At 48.9% G+C, this 16,496-nt stretch overlaps 1 protein-coding gene across 4 annotated transcripts in view; it reads left to right on the top strand.

Moving 5' to 3' along the window:
• The window catches only part of AFAP1 (actin filament associated protein 1), a 47,884-nt gene extending 33,618 nt beyond the window's left edge, over positions 1-14,266 (top strand). For 3 of the 4 annotated variants that reach the window (XM_044442892.1, XM_044442893.1, XM_044442894.1), the window contains 5 exons: positions 2,937-3,051; positions 4,928-5,092; positions 5,691-5,881; positions 7,196-7,357; positions 8,574-14,266. In XM_044442892.1, the coding sequence (XP_044298827.1) occupies positions 2,937-3,051; positions 4,928-5,092; positions 5,691-5,881; positions 7,196-7,357; positions 8,574-8,600 (660 nt within the window). In that variant the 3' untranslated portion in view covers positions 8,601-14,266. Of the gene's footprint in view, positions 1-1,175; positions 1,431-2,936; positions 3,052-4,927; positions 5,093-5,690; positions 5,882-7,195; positions 7,358-8,573 lie in introns of all 4 variants that reach the window. The other variant, XM_044442895.1, reaches the window with a different exon arrangement.
• The last annotated feature ends 2,230 nt before the right edge of the window (positions 14,267-16,496 follow it).

Here is a 16,496-nt window from a genome sequence, read left to right on the forward strand (position 1 = left end):
AACCAGCGGACATTTGCAAACTCCTTGCCTTGTGCGATAATTATAAAAGAGGAGTGTGGGGAATTGCATCTGCCTGATGGCTCAATCCCACCATGTTTTCTTGCAATAAGCACCCACTTTTCAGGGCCTGTTGCATAGGATTTGACGTGCTTTCATCCCACACTTTCCCTGAGGAGCTTATGCAGAATATCTGGGGTTACCCCATTTTACCCTCACCACACGCCATGGAGGTTTTCCTAAGTCCTTTCCCTGAGCCTTGTGGCTGAGCAGGGTTACCAGCTCTTCCAGCTCCAGCGTTAGACCACACTAGAGTGTTTTTGTTTTGGTTTCTTGCCGCACGCAATGAATTTCTATTAGTAGAATTTCCTGTTTATTTTGTTGGAAAGAATTAAAGAAATGAAACAAACTCTTTAGCGTGAGGATGGATCTACTGAGAAAATGCTTTGATCTACCGCCTTATGTTACAATGTTTGCAAAAGTGATTCTGTGCCGGATATTCATCATTCTGAGACGGAGGCCCAGCTTCAAGTAATGAGGGTGATCCAACGGCTCGAGACGTGTCTGAACTCGAGTGCTTTCACTTCCACCTCGTCCTCTGGCGCCGCAGTCTGTCAAGGAGGCTGTTTGGTTTCCTCAAGCAGAGTTGCCCCAGTTTGAACCAGGAAATGATGATTTAAGAGCCTGCTGCAAGCCCAGATTATATCCTGATTTCTGGGGAACTCTTAAACCACCGTTCCCTGGCCTGGACGTCATGGGGGAAGATTTAAGAAACCACGATGCTTCCTGTGAGAGAAGAGGAGGAGAGCGTGTATAAGCACATCTTTCACTCGTGCTCAGACAGCCCTGGCTTGCTTAGTGACTCCATTATGATCCAAAGAAGCTGGCATCCTATTGCGGAGGGGGTCGTGTTAAGGGCTTATCCCAAAATGGAAGCTTCGCTTGTCCCTTTCGGTCCTATCTTTGGCAATGTTCTTAAGACCTTCAAACTCTTACCCAGGAATTCAGATAATTCCACTGAAATGCTCATTCAGACGTTCAGAATGAGATGTGCAGGCTGCAATGGGGGCGACGCATGTGGAGAACATGAAGCTAAATTACTCGGTTAACTTGCTTATGATCGTACTTTCTTCCGTGCATGACTTTTGTGCTAATTTACTAAGTTATGTGTGTTGCAGTGGGAATCAGAAGATGGCTTTCCCGCTCGTAGCAGAAATGCAGGAGAAGATGGGCTTTATGATAACATGGGCCTGTACGATAACTTGCCATCTCCGAAAATCTTTGCCCGCTACCCACCGGCAGACAGAAAAACCAATAGGTTACCTACTGACAAACCTTCCTCTAACCATTATAAACACCCTCTCTCCTCCAACCTGTCCTCCGCTCAGTCTGTCACTAATACCTCTGCTATGGGGAAGGGTTCTGTATCACAGGTACTGCAGTGCTTAATTCTCCTCCTCCAGACTTCTTGTGTTTGTACTAGCTTAATCTAATGCATAAGTGCGCATGGTTTTAGGCCCGTGCTCCCCTGGATTGTTCCTTTCCATAGAGCAATAACCTCGTAGCCCTCTGACTCTTGCGGTACTGCACTCACTCACACATCCTTCTAGAACATGCCGTAAATTTGGTGTCGTGGGCAAGGGTTCCTCCAACCTGAAGGAAGCATCATTTAATTTTGATCGTAATTTTGAAGGCAGCGTGTGAATCTGGGCATGTGTTCCACTCAGTGCTTCGCACGCTTTTCGGATCCTTCGCTGGCATTGTTCTTTCAGAAGTTAACATTGTGTTGTGTGAATGCTGTCTCCAGTGTAGAACTTTAAAGAAAGACACGAGTGGGTGAAACTCTCTACAAGTAATTGGGAGTGTTGACAAGATGGCTGCCGGCTTGTCAATACTAAGATGGCCGAGAGACAAGGCCGTACTTGTCCACCCCTGGGGTTGATTTCTGTTTTACTACTGGGCTGTACAATTCTTTAAAAATTGCCCTTTGGTGGCTTCCATCGACTTGCATTTTCATTTGAATTCAGCCAAAGAGATTGTCTTCTAAATGAATTGCTGTTGGGAACAAGGTTGCAATGCTTCTACTAATAAACTGTGTGGGATACATTGCAAACAATGACGACGACAACAGCCCTACTTTGAAATACTTGCTCCAAAAAGGTCCTTTATCAAACTTTACAAAGAACTCTCTGGGAAATAATGTATTTTTAAAGACTGAGTAAAATTACTGGAACACAGATCTTGCTTTCTTAAGACAAGATGGTCTGTGGGTCTTTTCTTGCTAGTCAGTTTTATATCATATTGATGCAAAAAGCAACATTTGAAACTGTCGTATTTGAACTACAAATGAACAGCTTTGAAATGAAATGACTTGTTAAGCTGGGCAACAGAACCCCAAATAACTGTGTGAATTCTGCTGTTGGCAAGCAAAATTAGAAACTTTATCAGTTTTTGCAAGATTTGTGCAAATTTTTGCAAGAATCGTGCCATTCTTGTGTGAAATTGCAACTGAAATATTTACAGCTCTGACAATATTATTGATAGCACATTTTTAGCAGGTTTTTGCCTGCCTTATCAGACGAAGCCCAGCTTGTCCAATTTTCCATCTGCCTCTGATTATTTTATCACACATTGTTCTAAAACAAGTCATTTTGAAATGTTGCATGCAGTTTTAACGCTCACTGACAGCCTTTGAGTTAAACGAGTGCTCTCTTTCTTGTTTGCTCCTAGAGAATAACTGCAGATTGTTTTTGTTATTTTGTTTTTTTTCGATTATCTTTGCTGCTTGAGAAAAAAACATCTTTTCCAACTGAACTAGTTTTAAACTTGTGAGAAAGATCCCCTTTCCTTTGTGTAGTTTTAGTTCCTTTGATCTAGGGAAAGTATGAAAACTGCCACTTAACCATTACCACTGAATAAATATTTGATTTTCCTAACAGTTTAAAGGAAAGAAGGCCTCCTCTGCTGCCAATGGAGTTATGGGAAAAGGCAGAATGCTAAACAATCCACAGAAGAAATCAGAATTTGCTTCCAGTGTGAAACGCAGCACATCTAGTGAGTGCTCTTTTGCTGAAACGCATGAAATTCGTGAAAGGCCGTGCCTCTGGAAGCCAGTCTCAGAGGAGCAGCTTGTGCCCCTGAAATGAGCAAGCTTTCCTTCTTGGAACAGTTTCTGCATTCCTTGGCCACACAGACATCTGATTCCCATCCCATGCAGGCAATTCAACAGGTAGAGCCAAGAGACCCAACCGGACCGATAGAGTTTGCAGCCTCAAACTGGGCCCACAAACCAATTTATTCCTGTGCTGTAGCTCCTAAGCTATTTATCGTAGGGGACTGGATAGAAAAGCTTGGAAGGAAGGAAGGAAGGAAGGAAGGAAGGAAGGAAGGAAGGAAGGAAGGAGTTATTCCAGGAGATTTAGCACAGAGATGTTTGTGAGTGCAGCGCTGTCAGTCTTCGCATTCCAACACCGCAAGTCCGTAGGGAAAAGGTCGCTCAGTCTTCCTTGTGCTGATCCAGAACGTTTGGGGAAAACAGGCCAGCTAAGTCCACGACATCCATCCCAGCAGCGCACTCCTGTACACGCTTACTCATGAGCAAGTGTGTGCTCTCAGGGAAGGCTGTATTGGGCTGTAGCCAAGATGCACCACCGCTACGTATGTACGTGATCCGTGTGCGGGAATGACCCCTGGCGTTTAGCAGCAACACCTTCAGCATCACCAGTTCTGGGGACCCAGGCCTGGTTTTAAAAACCAGGCCCCAGAAAATGGTACCATGCAGAGCACATCTTTTCAGATCAAAATGCAACACTTTTCTATGCTTGTGAGCAGGCTGAATCCAGCCACTCACAGCTAGACTGATGCAGGTGCACCTGATTTTAAAGGCAGAGGTATTTAGAGGTATTTACCCGTCTTGATTTGACATACCGGGTGTAATTCACCTTGGCAGTGCTGATAGAAGCCTGGCATTTGTGCTTTTGGACACTCTGGATGCTTGTGAAGCAGATCTTGCATTAAACGATCCTCAAAAGGAGATCATTTGGAGGATTTTTTTGCACAATCTACTGGGAATCTCATGCAGCGCTGAGAGTAACGCCGCCGCCTCCGCTCCGTTCTGCTGCACAGTGCAGGGATGCCCTTTCTTCTTTACGGCTTAATGTGAGCATCTTAAGGCCAGTCATTAGGCCTACGGTATCCCCTTACAGGTAGACCGGAGCTGATTGATTGATTTGCTGGTGATATTTTAATAATTCCCAACAAGCCCGAGAAAGTCATACCTTAATTACGAGTGGATTCCACTTCCCCGTTGTATATAAATTACTTGTAATCTGAACCCATCTGCCTTTGGAGGGGTAGGAAGAGCTACAGAAAAGGCCTGGGCTGCATCCAAGTTGCTTCAGAGACCTTGTGGGCATCGTTCCTGAAGACTGAAAACAACAGAAAAGGAAACGGTGTGTCTTTGATACAGGAAATCACACAGGGCCTCCATGCTTGAATCTCCACCCTGAAAATGATGATCCCTCTGGCTCCCCCAGTCCAAGTTTCAGAAGAATTGCTTAAGAAATTGCGGGGAGAAATTGAAACTTTTGCTGACACAGAAAAAAGATGGACAGTGTGCTTACTAAGGCTACTTTGGTTCAGGTATCGAAGCACCCCAATCAGGTTCTTGGTGTGTTGACAAACCACACCTCACAGGCCATCCAGTGGGGTCGGTCACTCAGGGACACATTTCTCTACACCCCTGGACCAAAGTTGGCGCAACAGCGACTGTGGCAGACCCCGTACTGGGATGGATGAGCAGTGAGCAAGGATTTGTGTGCCTTAGGAAATGGTCGCCACTATCCTGGGTTGTAGCCTGATCATTCACGCTGATTTGCAAATGAGTGGCGTTCTTGGCCTCAAATATTTAATCATTCACCTTTTTGTGCAGATGCGGACCAGTACAAATATGGCAAAAACCGTGTCGAAGCAGATGCAAAGAGGTTGCAGACCAAAGAGGAGGAGCTGTTACGGAAAAAGGAAACCTTGAGGAATCGCTTGGCTCAGCTCCGAAAGGAAAGGAAGGACCTTCGAGCAGTCCTGGAAGCGAATTCGGGTATGTCGGGCATCGAATTGTGCTATTGACTTGCCCGTGATGCCCCTAAATAGAATAAAATCCCTAAGCGATTAGGCCAGGGCAGGATTAGAATCCCTGGGAAATTTCCCACAGGGTTTACTATGTGCTTGTAGCCAGAAGTGACACATGGCTGGAAAATATGTGCACTGTCCTGAGATGCTTGTAGTGGACGGGTTAGAAGAGCTTTTAATTAATTAATTACTAAAGCAAATAAATAGAATGAGCCCTTGTCTGCAGGGGTCGTCCTCTCTCTCGTGTGAAGCATTCCAGTACCTCTCCCGTGATCTTCCTTTCGGCTGTTTTCTTCCCAGTATGCGCTTCTTAATCTCCACTTTCAGGTTCACTTTCCTTCTGGCTTCTACCCCAAACGTAGTCCCCAGAAAAGGCTTGGGAAGAAATTCCACTGACCTCCGTGACACCCGCTTCAGAGGTGACATGCATAGCAGTGGGGTCTCCTTGCCCTCGCGGTGATTTATTTGTTAGGTTTATATTCTGCAGGGCGCAGCCTGGGGTTAGTGAGCAAGCTTGCTGGCTCCCCTTGGATTCAGTATCACTCACCCAGCCTTCTGGGTTTCAGGCAGGAAGCCCCTTCTTGTTCTGGAGGACAAATTAAAGAAGCTGGAAGACGAATGCAAACTGAAGGAGTCGGAGCGTGTCGCTCTGGAGCTGGAGCTGACGGAGGTGCAAGGGAACCTGAAGACAGCGCTGGCTGGCGGCATCGCCCTGGGACTGGCCATCGAGCCCAGGCCGGGAACCTGTGCGGCTCAGGTAGGTCCCCCCAGCGCTGCTCCGGGCCCTGTGCCTGATCCGGACAGCCAGCTTGACCACAGCACGCTGCCCCGGTGGTGAAAGCCAGCTCACTGTTGTCAGGATTGCTCCCACTTAGCTCCTCGGTGGATGTCACTGCTTTATCCAGGTAATAAATGCACTTGACTCACTTGGAATGACGAGTCTCATTGATTATTTAGCCTGCTGTATAAGGAAGCGGAATGTCCTCTAATAGGTCTATTTTCCTGCATCATTTAAGTCGGGATATATAAGGAGAGCCCAAACTGTTCTTGATGCCCCCAAGTCCTGATTTTCATTTGTACACACTGATTGGTTGAGCATTTTCATTAAGGAGGGTGTCTCCTGCCTGCTGTACCGATTTTGGCTGATCAGATGTTGAATATTGTCATTGGGAGAGCAAGTAACAGCTCTTGTAGTGTATTACAAGCAAGGGGTTTCTTCCCTCTTTACCACTAAAACCTGATTTGTCCCTAACACTAAACCCTAAGGCTTCATAAACCTTAAGGACTCCCATCAGCCCCAGCCAGCATAGCTCATGGTGAGGGATGATGGGATTTGTGGGCTAGAATGTTTGGAGGGTGCTGGTTCGCCATGACTGCTCCAAGCCCTAGTTGATGCCAATTAGTAAACGAGAAGCTGTGATTAGCTGAACGTGCCTTAGTTAGTTGTGATTGTGTCAGATCAGGATGGGGAACGTGTGAACTGGGTCTGTGCCCAGACTTGTTCCCACACGCTGAACTGGGGCTTAGCATTAGGTCTGCGTGCTGCTTATGTAAAAGAGAGCTGTAACTCGGATGGTAAAAGGGAAAGGGCTTGGGGCAGGGGTCCCACCAGCCGCCTTCTGGCAGCATTGCCCGGAACGGAGCAGTCATGTTGGATTCATTGCATCTCTGAATAATGTTATTCTTTGGCAAAGATGCAACTGTACGAACACAATTTGACTAGTTGCTGCTGGACCTAGAATGGATTCTGCCCAATTTAATTCACCAACCCTCTCTCTGGAAAGTGCAAGCGACAGGAGGCCACCTAACGCTCGACCTCCAGTTGTCGTGGGCCCGCATTTCAGTGAGCTTTGGTGTCTCCTACTCTCTATGGGTTGCGCAGGAGGAAGGACCTTTGCATTTCATAGAAACATAGAAACAGAGCGAGTCAGAAGGGACCTCCCGGGCCATCTAGTCTGACCTCTGGCACCAGCCGGCTCCGCTCACGACACGCCCACCAGCCTACCCTTGGACACCCGCACCGCTGGGGCCTCAGCGACTCAATTTCAGCTGCTCTTGTGTTCTTCCTCAGTCTCCAGTGCTGAAGCATCCGATGCTGGAGAGCTCTCCCATTTCCAGCTGCGACACGAGCGATGCAGAATGCTCTGTGCCCATCAACAGCGCCGTTGTGCTGAAAAGACACTCCTCCGTCAACAGTTCCCCATGCAGGGGCCATGTGCTCCAGAAGGCCAAGGTGAGACTCGTAGCAGCGTTGGCGTTTTCCTGCTTTTATTACCTGGCTTGGCTTGTTTGTCTCGTCCACCAGACTCGCTCGCCTCGCTTTGAGACGAGTTGCATTTGAGGGAGCAAAATCCAACCGGTTCCTCTTTTGGCTTATGCTGAAGGCAGGAATCACTGAAACCCCACAGTGTTTTTGTAGTTTCTTCTATATAAATGTTCCTTGATTATGAAACTGAAAAATTATTGCAACCCTAAATTAGTGTAAACACCAACTTTCTCGAGAGTATACAAGTCTAAGAAATGTTGATCCTTAGATCTTTGTTTTGTTCTGAATAACTAACCACATATTCTGCTTTGTTTTCATCTCAAAGTAGACACCATTTTCTGGGTGTATGAAAGAGCATTGTGGTGTTTTTCTTTTGTATCGCAGTGATTTGGTATATCCTGCCTGAAAAGCTAATTAGCTTCCAAAACAGAATTGGAAAATAGCTCTTCCTGTGCCTACGTGAGAAGCAGCCGTCGCTCCTGCTACAGAATTTTGCACAAGCATTTTGCAGAGAGTGAAGCTCGCCTCTCGAATTGCTGGAATATGAGCTGCTCCGTGTTTAATTCTGTGCTCATTGTGAAGCAGTTGCAAAGTTCTCCAACCGTGCTTTTCAACTACCTGCTTAGTAAAATCGAATAATAAGCTAAATCAATGCTGCTCTTGAGGTCAGAAGAGCAGCAATTTCAAAGCCGGCCTTCGGGCATCTTTCCTCGTCCCAGTAAGCACAGAATAAAGCCCTGCGATGTGTCCACAGGTGCAGTTGAACAAAGCTTTGCTCCAGCCTTGCATTGTCACGAGAGCTTTGCATGTCCACCTCGGCGCATGGATTCCTGCCCTCTCCTCTCCCAGAGAGTGAATTGTTGAGGCAAACCCCATTTGCAAGTTCTAGCGCATGTAGATTTTCAAGGCCATAAATTCTCTCTCGGGGTTTAGGGTTTCTTCCTGGACAGCCTGGTTTCTTTCTCATCAGACAAGTCCAAGCAAAGGAATGAAGAGGTTGCTTCTCCTGTGTATTAAGCTCGGATTCTAACTGTGTGCCTGCATAGCTTTTATCTCGCCTGAATTCCGATTTAGCCCCGTTTCCGTTGGATTAAGTAAGGTGATCCACGGAAAGGCTGTTACACGGAGATATACAATCCGGTTAGCCTTCAATATAATGTTGGTTTTTTGCATTTTGTTCCAGGAATGGGAGATGAAAAATGGGACATAGGAGCGGCAAAGCACCGTTGGCCCTGCGTTTGAAGGCTCCGTTGATTGTGGCTCAAGACAGACAGACATTCATCTGCACAGTGATACGAAGGTTAATAGTCAGTAAGTTTAATGCAGCCAAGAGAGGGGCCATTTCGAATGTGTCGTTTTTATTACAGCAGCATTTAATCTGGGATACTAGAAATATAATCAGAACCGTTTCAATGATCGCGTAGCTGGATCGGCAAAAGTGAGTGCTAGAGCTTGTGTTAGATGGAAGTGGAGACCGGCATATTTCAGTTCCCAAATAGTTGTAGGTAAATTTAATCTTGGGGGCTGAAATCAAAGGCTGGGTCCCTGCAGAGCTCGCCGGATAAATGTAGGGATTGGCAAGACTGGCGTTCATGCGGCCCTTGACGCCTCCGCTAGAAGAGCGAGAGGCAGTGCCTGTGGCTCAGTCAAAGCCCCACCGTTTTCCCACGGGGAGCAGAACTGGAGAGGAACCGACGCAACCGGGAGTTTGCCGTGCTGCTTACGCGAAGATCCCTTCCACTCGTCTCTGGCAGGAGCTGCCGTTGTTTTTTAAAACCCTTCTTTTTAAGATGTTGCTTTTATTTATTTTTTTCCCAAATGGTACGCCGTGTTTCAAAGCAACAAGAGAAACATGCAACGGAACAATAAACAGACGATAAGTCTCCTTCAGATTACTCTCCGGTATAACAAAGTTCTTGAGGGAAAAAAAATCCGGAACGGCCAAAAAGATCAAATCAAGCACCCTTCAGAAACATTCCAGTGGAAGAGTGCAACGCTGATCGAAGCAAGAAGTCTCACCTTCCGGTTTTGCACGTCCCGCCGTCTCTCTCACAGCCGGAAGGCAATGTTGCTTCATCCACGATGAATGCCTGGAGCACCTGGAAGCTGATGTTCCGCCTGTTGCCTTCCATGATTTCTGTTAAAAGATTATATTTGTGTCCCTGTTTATTTTTTTAATTCGTTTTATTTTTAAGGGAACACTGTAATGTTTATTTTTCTAACTTTTTATAAAGTTTCTCTTTCTGCTGTATCACAGTGGCGGCGAACGTGAGCCAAAGAAGTCCCTCGTTGAAACTCGCTTGGGAACTCTTTGGTGGCCGAAGGCACGCCACGGTCTCTTATCCTCGGCGTCCACACTGCAGTATGGGGATAATCTTAATCCTGGCTTACCTTGCAGGGTCGCTGAGAGGATGACTGAGATGATGTATGTGAAGCGCTTGAATGCTTGAAACAGGCTCTGCAGAGTTTCTGCACCGGCCCTTTGCAGCGCCCGAAGAAGCAGGCAAGTAGCATTGGATGCTCTTGGTTGCCGTGACGCTGGCTGGATGGCTGCACCAGAGAGGCGGCGCTCATCCTCGCACCTGGGCTGATCCTGCCCGACGGGCAGAGAGTCGATGCCGGGCAGGAGGAGTCTGGCTGGAGGACGGTTCCCTGCCATTCCATCGCTCCTTCCCAGGTCCGCTTCTTTTGCAAGAGCCGAGAAGCGGGACCGGGCTGCAGCGTGGTCCATCAGGACGGGCCAGGTTCTTGCATCCTCTGCCCTCTCCCTTGCAGAGCCGGGGCCCATGGCAGGAGCGGCGGTTCCTGGACCACACGTGCCTCTCGCCACCCTTGGGTGAGCCCAGCTCAAGAGGCAAGGCTGTGGGAGCGTCTCCCTCCGCCTGCGGCTCGGCAGGGCGTGTCCCGGCTTCCCCCGGCCGCTTTCGGCCTCTGGAGCTGGGCTCGGGGCAGCCGGGTCGGAGGCACTCTGGTCGCAGCGATCTCCGCGCGGGAGAGCGCTCGCAGTTTGCAGGGTGGCCCTCTGCAGCAGCTTGGTAGGGGGGCCTCGAGTCCCTCCAAGGCCCCAGTGCCCTACAGCCCTCACAAGCCTTGCAGCCTCTGCTGGTCGCTGTCCTCTTTTCAGCTGGACACCTTTTCAGCTGGACACCTTTTCAGCTGGACACCTTTCAGCTTTTTCAGCTGGACATTGGCAGGGTGGCCGCTTGCTCTGCCCCCAGTCGGCCGGCCGCAGAGGATGGGCTCAACACGGCGGTTCTGCAGAACCAGCCAACAAGCGCCGGCGTGTCCAGTTTTGGGAAATGCTTCAGCACCCCTTTAGCGAAGGACGTCTCCGTGCGGGCCGGCTGTCTTGGGTTGTGCGATGTGGGGAAGCCCACGCTGAGCGGCGAGCTTCGCATTCGCTCCTCTCGCTCGGCGGCCGGACGAGCATCGCTCCTCCTCGGGTCTTGCTTCCTCACGTCCTCCAGAGAGGATCGCTGGCGAAGGTGCCGCCGAGCTGAGCCGGGCATGTAGAGTTTTTGTCGCTCTTGCATCTGCCCACACCGCCCCTCCTGGAGCTCGCTCGCTCGCCCTCGCTGCTTACGCTTGGGATGTCCTGCACTGGACTGCAACGGGCTGTTTCCACTCGAGTCTAGAGGGGCGGAGGGGCGGTCCTAGATCCTCCAAGTGGGTGGGGGGGGAGACAAGCATTTGTCCATGGAGAGGCCCCTGCAGACGGAGTCATATGATGGGATGGAGGGCAGGAACTCTGCAGCGAAGTGAACCAGCAGCAGACTGGTAACCCAGAACGATTATTCTGCATTTCAGAAAAGCGTGGGCAGGCAAGATGCTCTGGGGCGTATGAATTGGGGTGGCGATAGAGCCATATTCATCTTGTTTCCGTTGTCACCTGGTTTTCACAGCAGATCCGCAGGGGTGTTGTCGTTATTTCTGAGCTGTGCAGAAATATCAGTATCTTACAAACTGTCACTGCAAGGAAGCTTATGCTCAAGTTGTTTGGTTTGGGCAAATTATTTTAAACTAATTTATTTGTATATTTCATTAAATGTTTAATTTATCGATGTACGTATTTATGAAGTATGCTAGTCTTTTGGTCGATTCATGTTTAATGAGGAAGCTGTTTCTGTTATGCTTTTGAATGGATCACACAATATGTATCCATGAACAGACAGATAAGAATGGCTTTACCAGTTATGTGCAATTTTAATTTTTCCTTGTGAAAATGATTTTGAGCAAAAGGCATATTTTAAGTTGAGTTGGTACCTCTTCATCCCTTTCCATAGGCTGGCAAATTCTAGTAAACACAGGTCCAAGACAGATTGCACATAGCTAGAGGAATAAGCTTGCCATGTGTCTGCAGATGCTCCCTTCAGGAGAAATCCAAAATATTCTCCCACATTCTTTTCAGCATCAAATTAAAAAGTTCCTATTTGTCCAGGCACTTTGAGGCAAAATCTTAAAGTCTGAAATTGAAGTACCTTTACAATCAGAAATCAGTAGCTGTTTTATTTTCTGGCTTTATAACTTTTCTCTCTTTTTAAACTTTGCAATCCTATTGTTTTTATCATTCTCTGTACACTGCTCTGGGACCACTTCTTGGTGATCAAAGAGTAGCAAAAAATGTTTTCAGTGAATAAATACAAGCGAGCGACGTGCTGAAGCAGCTGGCTAGAGAAGAGCTCTTCCAGCATCCTTCAAGTCGCCTCCGCAATTGATTAGCTGGTGCTTTTGGTAATGACTAAAGTACTTCTCCCTCCCTCTCATTATCCCCTTTTTTAAGAACAGCTCCAAGCGTTTCCTTTGAAAATGGGTAAACCTGAGTTTGGCAGTGTGCGTATGGGAGGGGGGGCTGCATAAATAGGCACACGCATTTTTTTAAGATGCTGAGATGACAGAAACTGCATGTGTTAGTTGGGAAGAGCAGTGAGAGGATGATGCAGCAGAGAGAATACGGCTCGTTCCTGGGTCTGTCAGAACTGAGAGTCCGTGTGACGCGAATCCTTCCTGCAGCCCAGCCTTTCCCAGACGTGCCGGACAGCTGCATCCATGTTGCCAGCACCCAAATAATGCCGGTAGTGCGCATGCATGAGCGTGCAAACACTTCCCGAAAGGAGCGCTCACACAGGCCACATTAAAGGCGGCGAAAGCTTGCATCTGTGCTCAGCCTGTCGCATTTTGGCACCGCGCCGCCTCGCCCAGAAAGCTTGTTTACATGTCTCCTTGTGAGCGACCTCCTTGACCTAAGCCTGAGGGAAGGGTTTGCACAACCATGGGCTGCTTGCACAATCATCTGAAGGGATTTTGGAAAACGCCGTTCTGTGTCCTTTTGCACACCCAAGAAATGGAGCACAGGCTGGGGCTGGGCAGACGGGGGAAGGCCGAGTGCCCGGTGAACGGAGACTGCCGAAGACGTGCCGAGCCCTCGTGCCACCGTCCTTCCGCGGCCCCCGCTTGTCCCCGTGCAGCTTGGCTGCATCCGTCCCTGAGGAGGGGAAGGCATTCCAGAGCACAGGGGTGCCAAGGCCACAGCTGTGGAGAGGAGCAAAGCCACCCTCCTCCGCCTGAGGCCAGCTCCAAGGATGCTATGGAGGGAACCTGGTTCCAGACCCTTCCCCCAAGCCTTGCCCAAACGAGCACTCGGGTGGCAGGCTTGGGAAAGGGGAATGGGAGGCCCTCTTCCTCGTCTGCCACCTGGACCATTTCTGCCTTGGGCGCGGGTTGAGGGAAAGACGGAGCCAGCCCCGCACGCAACCTGCTCCATGAGGCCCAGGCAGAAATCTGGGTCCAGGTGATGAGGAGGGGCATCTGCGCTCACTGCAGCAGCAATGCATCTCGGGCTCGCACTGGAGGACGTGCCGTCTTTGCCTCCCCTTCGGGGCTTGGGGTTTGCAGTAGGTTTCGGTTTTGCTCTGGGGACTGCCAGCCCTTCAAAACCAAGCTTTGCCTCCCTTCCTGATTTGTCGGCCATGAGAAGGAAGCCGGGTGCTCCTTCCCCGTTTCTGGAGGAGTCAGCCCCATCACCTTCACAGGCACCATGGCAGATGCCAAGGGGCAAAGCAGCGGGGTGGGAAAAGCTGCATCTTGGTCCCCCTTCCTCTTCCATTTCACAGGCCTTGAACATGCCTTTGGTTAGCTAATAAGAGGACTTTTATGAAGCAATTTATCAGGTTGTTTTGATAACACAGTTCCCCATTTCTTAAAAAAGTGTTTTATAGACATTGCATTTATACCTTTGTGAAGGAAATTTTTACAGGTGCAAGTTTCTACATTAAACTACAAGTCAGGAATGTTGGGGTTCTTTTTACGGATGTTGCATTTGGTATCATGTACCTGGGAAACCGATAGCCTTTTCAAGTGACAACGTATTACTTGGAGCACCAAGAGGGTTAAAAAAAATCAGTGTTTTAGTAGTTTTGTATCGGTCTTTCACTATTAGTAGACCTACTAATGAATCTTGGCTGTCCGGCCTCAGATACGCTCCTTGGCTAATTATCTTATTTTCACAGACGAGATCACGTTTCACATTTCAGTGAAAAAGAACACAGACACAACCTCCCACCTGTTTTGTTTTGTAAGCTCATGGTACATTCATGTAATGTTTCCTGTATTGTATTTTGCATTTTATTTCTTTGGTATCTTTCCATCCAAGCTGCTGCTGGACTTGGTGGACCTTGCCAACAACGCAATTTGCAACTTCTGATCTCTGCGGTTTTTGTTTTTAAAGCCCAAATGGGAAAAAAGGCTCATGTTAGCATTGATTTAAATGTTAGCATTGATTTAAATGTTTACCTTTCTGTTCCAGAAAGTACTATGACAGGCACCTAATTGGTGTAACATTAATTCACATTATTAATAAAGATATCCTGTGAAAGGGCAGTGTGTCCTCGTGTTTTCTGTTCTGACCTGCCACACACAGCTTTTTAGTGTCTTCTTGAAGTGCCAGGAAGTCTTTTATGTATCTGGCTCACGTTGCCAGTTTTAATCTTATAAAAGATCCAAGAACAAGTTCATTCTTTCTCCCTCTTCCTCCTCCCAACTTCCTTCCATGAGAGTTTGGTTTGACCTTTGCATAGCATTTCTCTAGAAAGGGAAGAACAGGAATATGTGTATTCTTCGTGGTGTTTTCCTTGCCCCGTAGAAGCCTGCTTTTGTCTTTATTTTGTAATCTATTGTTTATTTAGAGCTGGCAGGGACAGACCATGGACGTACATTTGGGGCTGAGGAGTGCAGTGGGAAGAGGTGACTAAGTGCAGATTCAGCCTACAAGGCTAGCATATTGGTGGCTGGTGGCGAGAGCAACCCCCCCCCCCCGCCCCTTAGCTGACGAGGCACGTCTGCCGGTCCCTGTCCTGCCATAGCAGTGCTTGCCATCCTCCACACATGCACGTGCCAATTCTGGGAGATCCATGATGTGATGGTGGCGTGTCAGTCGACACAGAAATGCCATTCTTCCAAGTGCCGCTCCCATGTTGCGTGCAACACGCCGGACATGAGTGGGCTCCAGTCAGAAGATGGGTCAGTTTTAATGAGTTTTCCTCCATATATTCTAAATGAATTTGGCACTCCACGAGCCCGATGCAGTGAAGAGAGAGGCACCGTTATGAAATAGATGCAAGCACAGTCTTGTTTGGACAAGGCATAAGACAAATTCCACTGTTACAACACCCCCGGGACCAGATCCTGAAGGCAGGACGGGGCGGCCGATCCAAAACTCAACCTGAGACCCAATCGGTGTCAATAAATAAAAGAGTCGGCATGCGAAGCTCTAATCCCTGAGAGAGTCATTTTGTAGTAGCTCAGAGCGCCAGCTCAGATTTAACCCGGACAAGGTGGAGGAACTGCTGAGAGGCGCTCCACCTGCTTGGGGTTCTGCCCTGGGTTCCCCCTGCAGAGCGAGGCTCGCCAGCTGCGGCCATTCCTTGCGACGCAGGCCGTCCCGCAGCCGCTGTGCCCCGGGGACCTGCACCGCCCTCGGCTTGGGCTCCCTTGGACATGCTGGCACTGCGACCAGCCGACGAGAGCGCGCCACCTGGACTCGTCGGCGGCCATCTGGCAGCTTCGTGAATCGGGGCAACTAGCCAAACGGTCGAGACATTTTGGTAGTTGTGGGTGCCCAAGTATCATTGACTCCGCTTCCTACCTTGGGCTTCTCTCAGAAAAATAGGTAAGTAGTGCAAGTAATTAAAGAAAAGATGATTGATCCAGGAGAGCTGCATCTTTTCACCACACAAAGCCAAGCATGCTTGTTTCTTGGAATTCTCTTTGTAACGCCTTTTTTCGTGAACCACTGAAGAGGTCTCTGAGCACTGGCTCTTAATCCTCCTCTGTTCTCTCCACTTCATGCTCTTCTCTCTGCACCCTCAGCTAAATACTTTCCTTCCTTGCACACCGCAGAGTTACACCTCCTCTTGGTTCCCTCGCCCACCACCACCTCCAGTCTCTTCCCCCTTTCTGGGGTCCCTTTTCCGTCCTTCATTTTGTTGAGCTCGCTGGTGACCTCAGGGCAGAGTCCTCATTCCCACAGCGCTTGAGGGAGCCTCTGTCATGGACAGTGTCAACAGGCTGGGAAAAGGCGGCCATGCGGATCTTGACCCTGAGCTGTGGGCATTCTCCTTCCCATGTCCCCATGGCTGAGGGACCAGTGTGAGCTGTGAGCTGTGAGCGTATCCACGAAGTCTCTGTTGGACCAGGCTGTTGTCCGTCAGGGGGCCCACAGGGAATCCCCGAAAGCTTGCCTTCCCTGGGCCCACTCTCCAGACCCCTCCTCAGAAAGCAGGCAATGCTCAGGTGGAACAAGAAGACTTGATCTCCGCACACCAGCTTCCGAACTGAGCAGCATGATCCAGGATTTCGGTCCTGGCGCGAGACTCCCGCCCTCGCTGCCATGGCTTTCCTCCGCCACCTGCGACATTTATGAGGAAAGCGGGAGGGCACTGTCTCGAACTGCCTTATGAGGTATTTCAACAGGCGTCACTAACAGAAATGCGCAGGTGAGGCCTCTGCAATCCTGAGGGAGACGCGCGTGGAGTAAATCACCCAATGGGGGACTTGCCTACCCTCTCCCAGACAATCCTCCCATTATAGTTTGCTGCTTGATCTTTGAAAG

The sequence above is a fragment of the Varanus komodoensis genome, unplaced genomic scaffold (assembly GCF_004798865.1).
Source record: "Varanus komodoensis strain SLA01 unplaced genomic scaffold, ASM479886v1 scaffold40, whole genome shotgun sequence".
NCBI classification, from domain to species: Eukaryota; Metazoa; Chordata; class Lepidosauria; order Squamata; family Varanidae; genus Varanus; species Varanus komodoensis.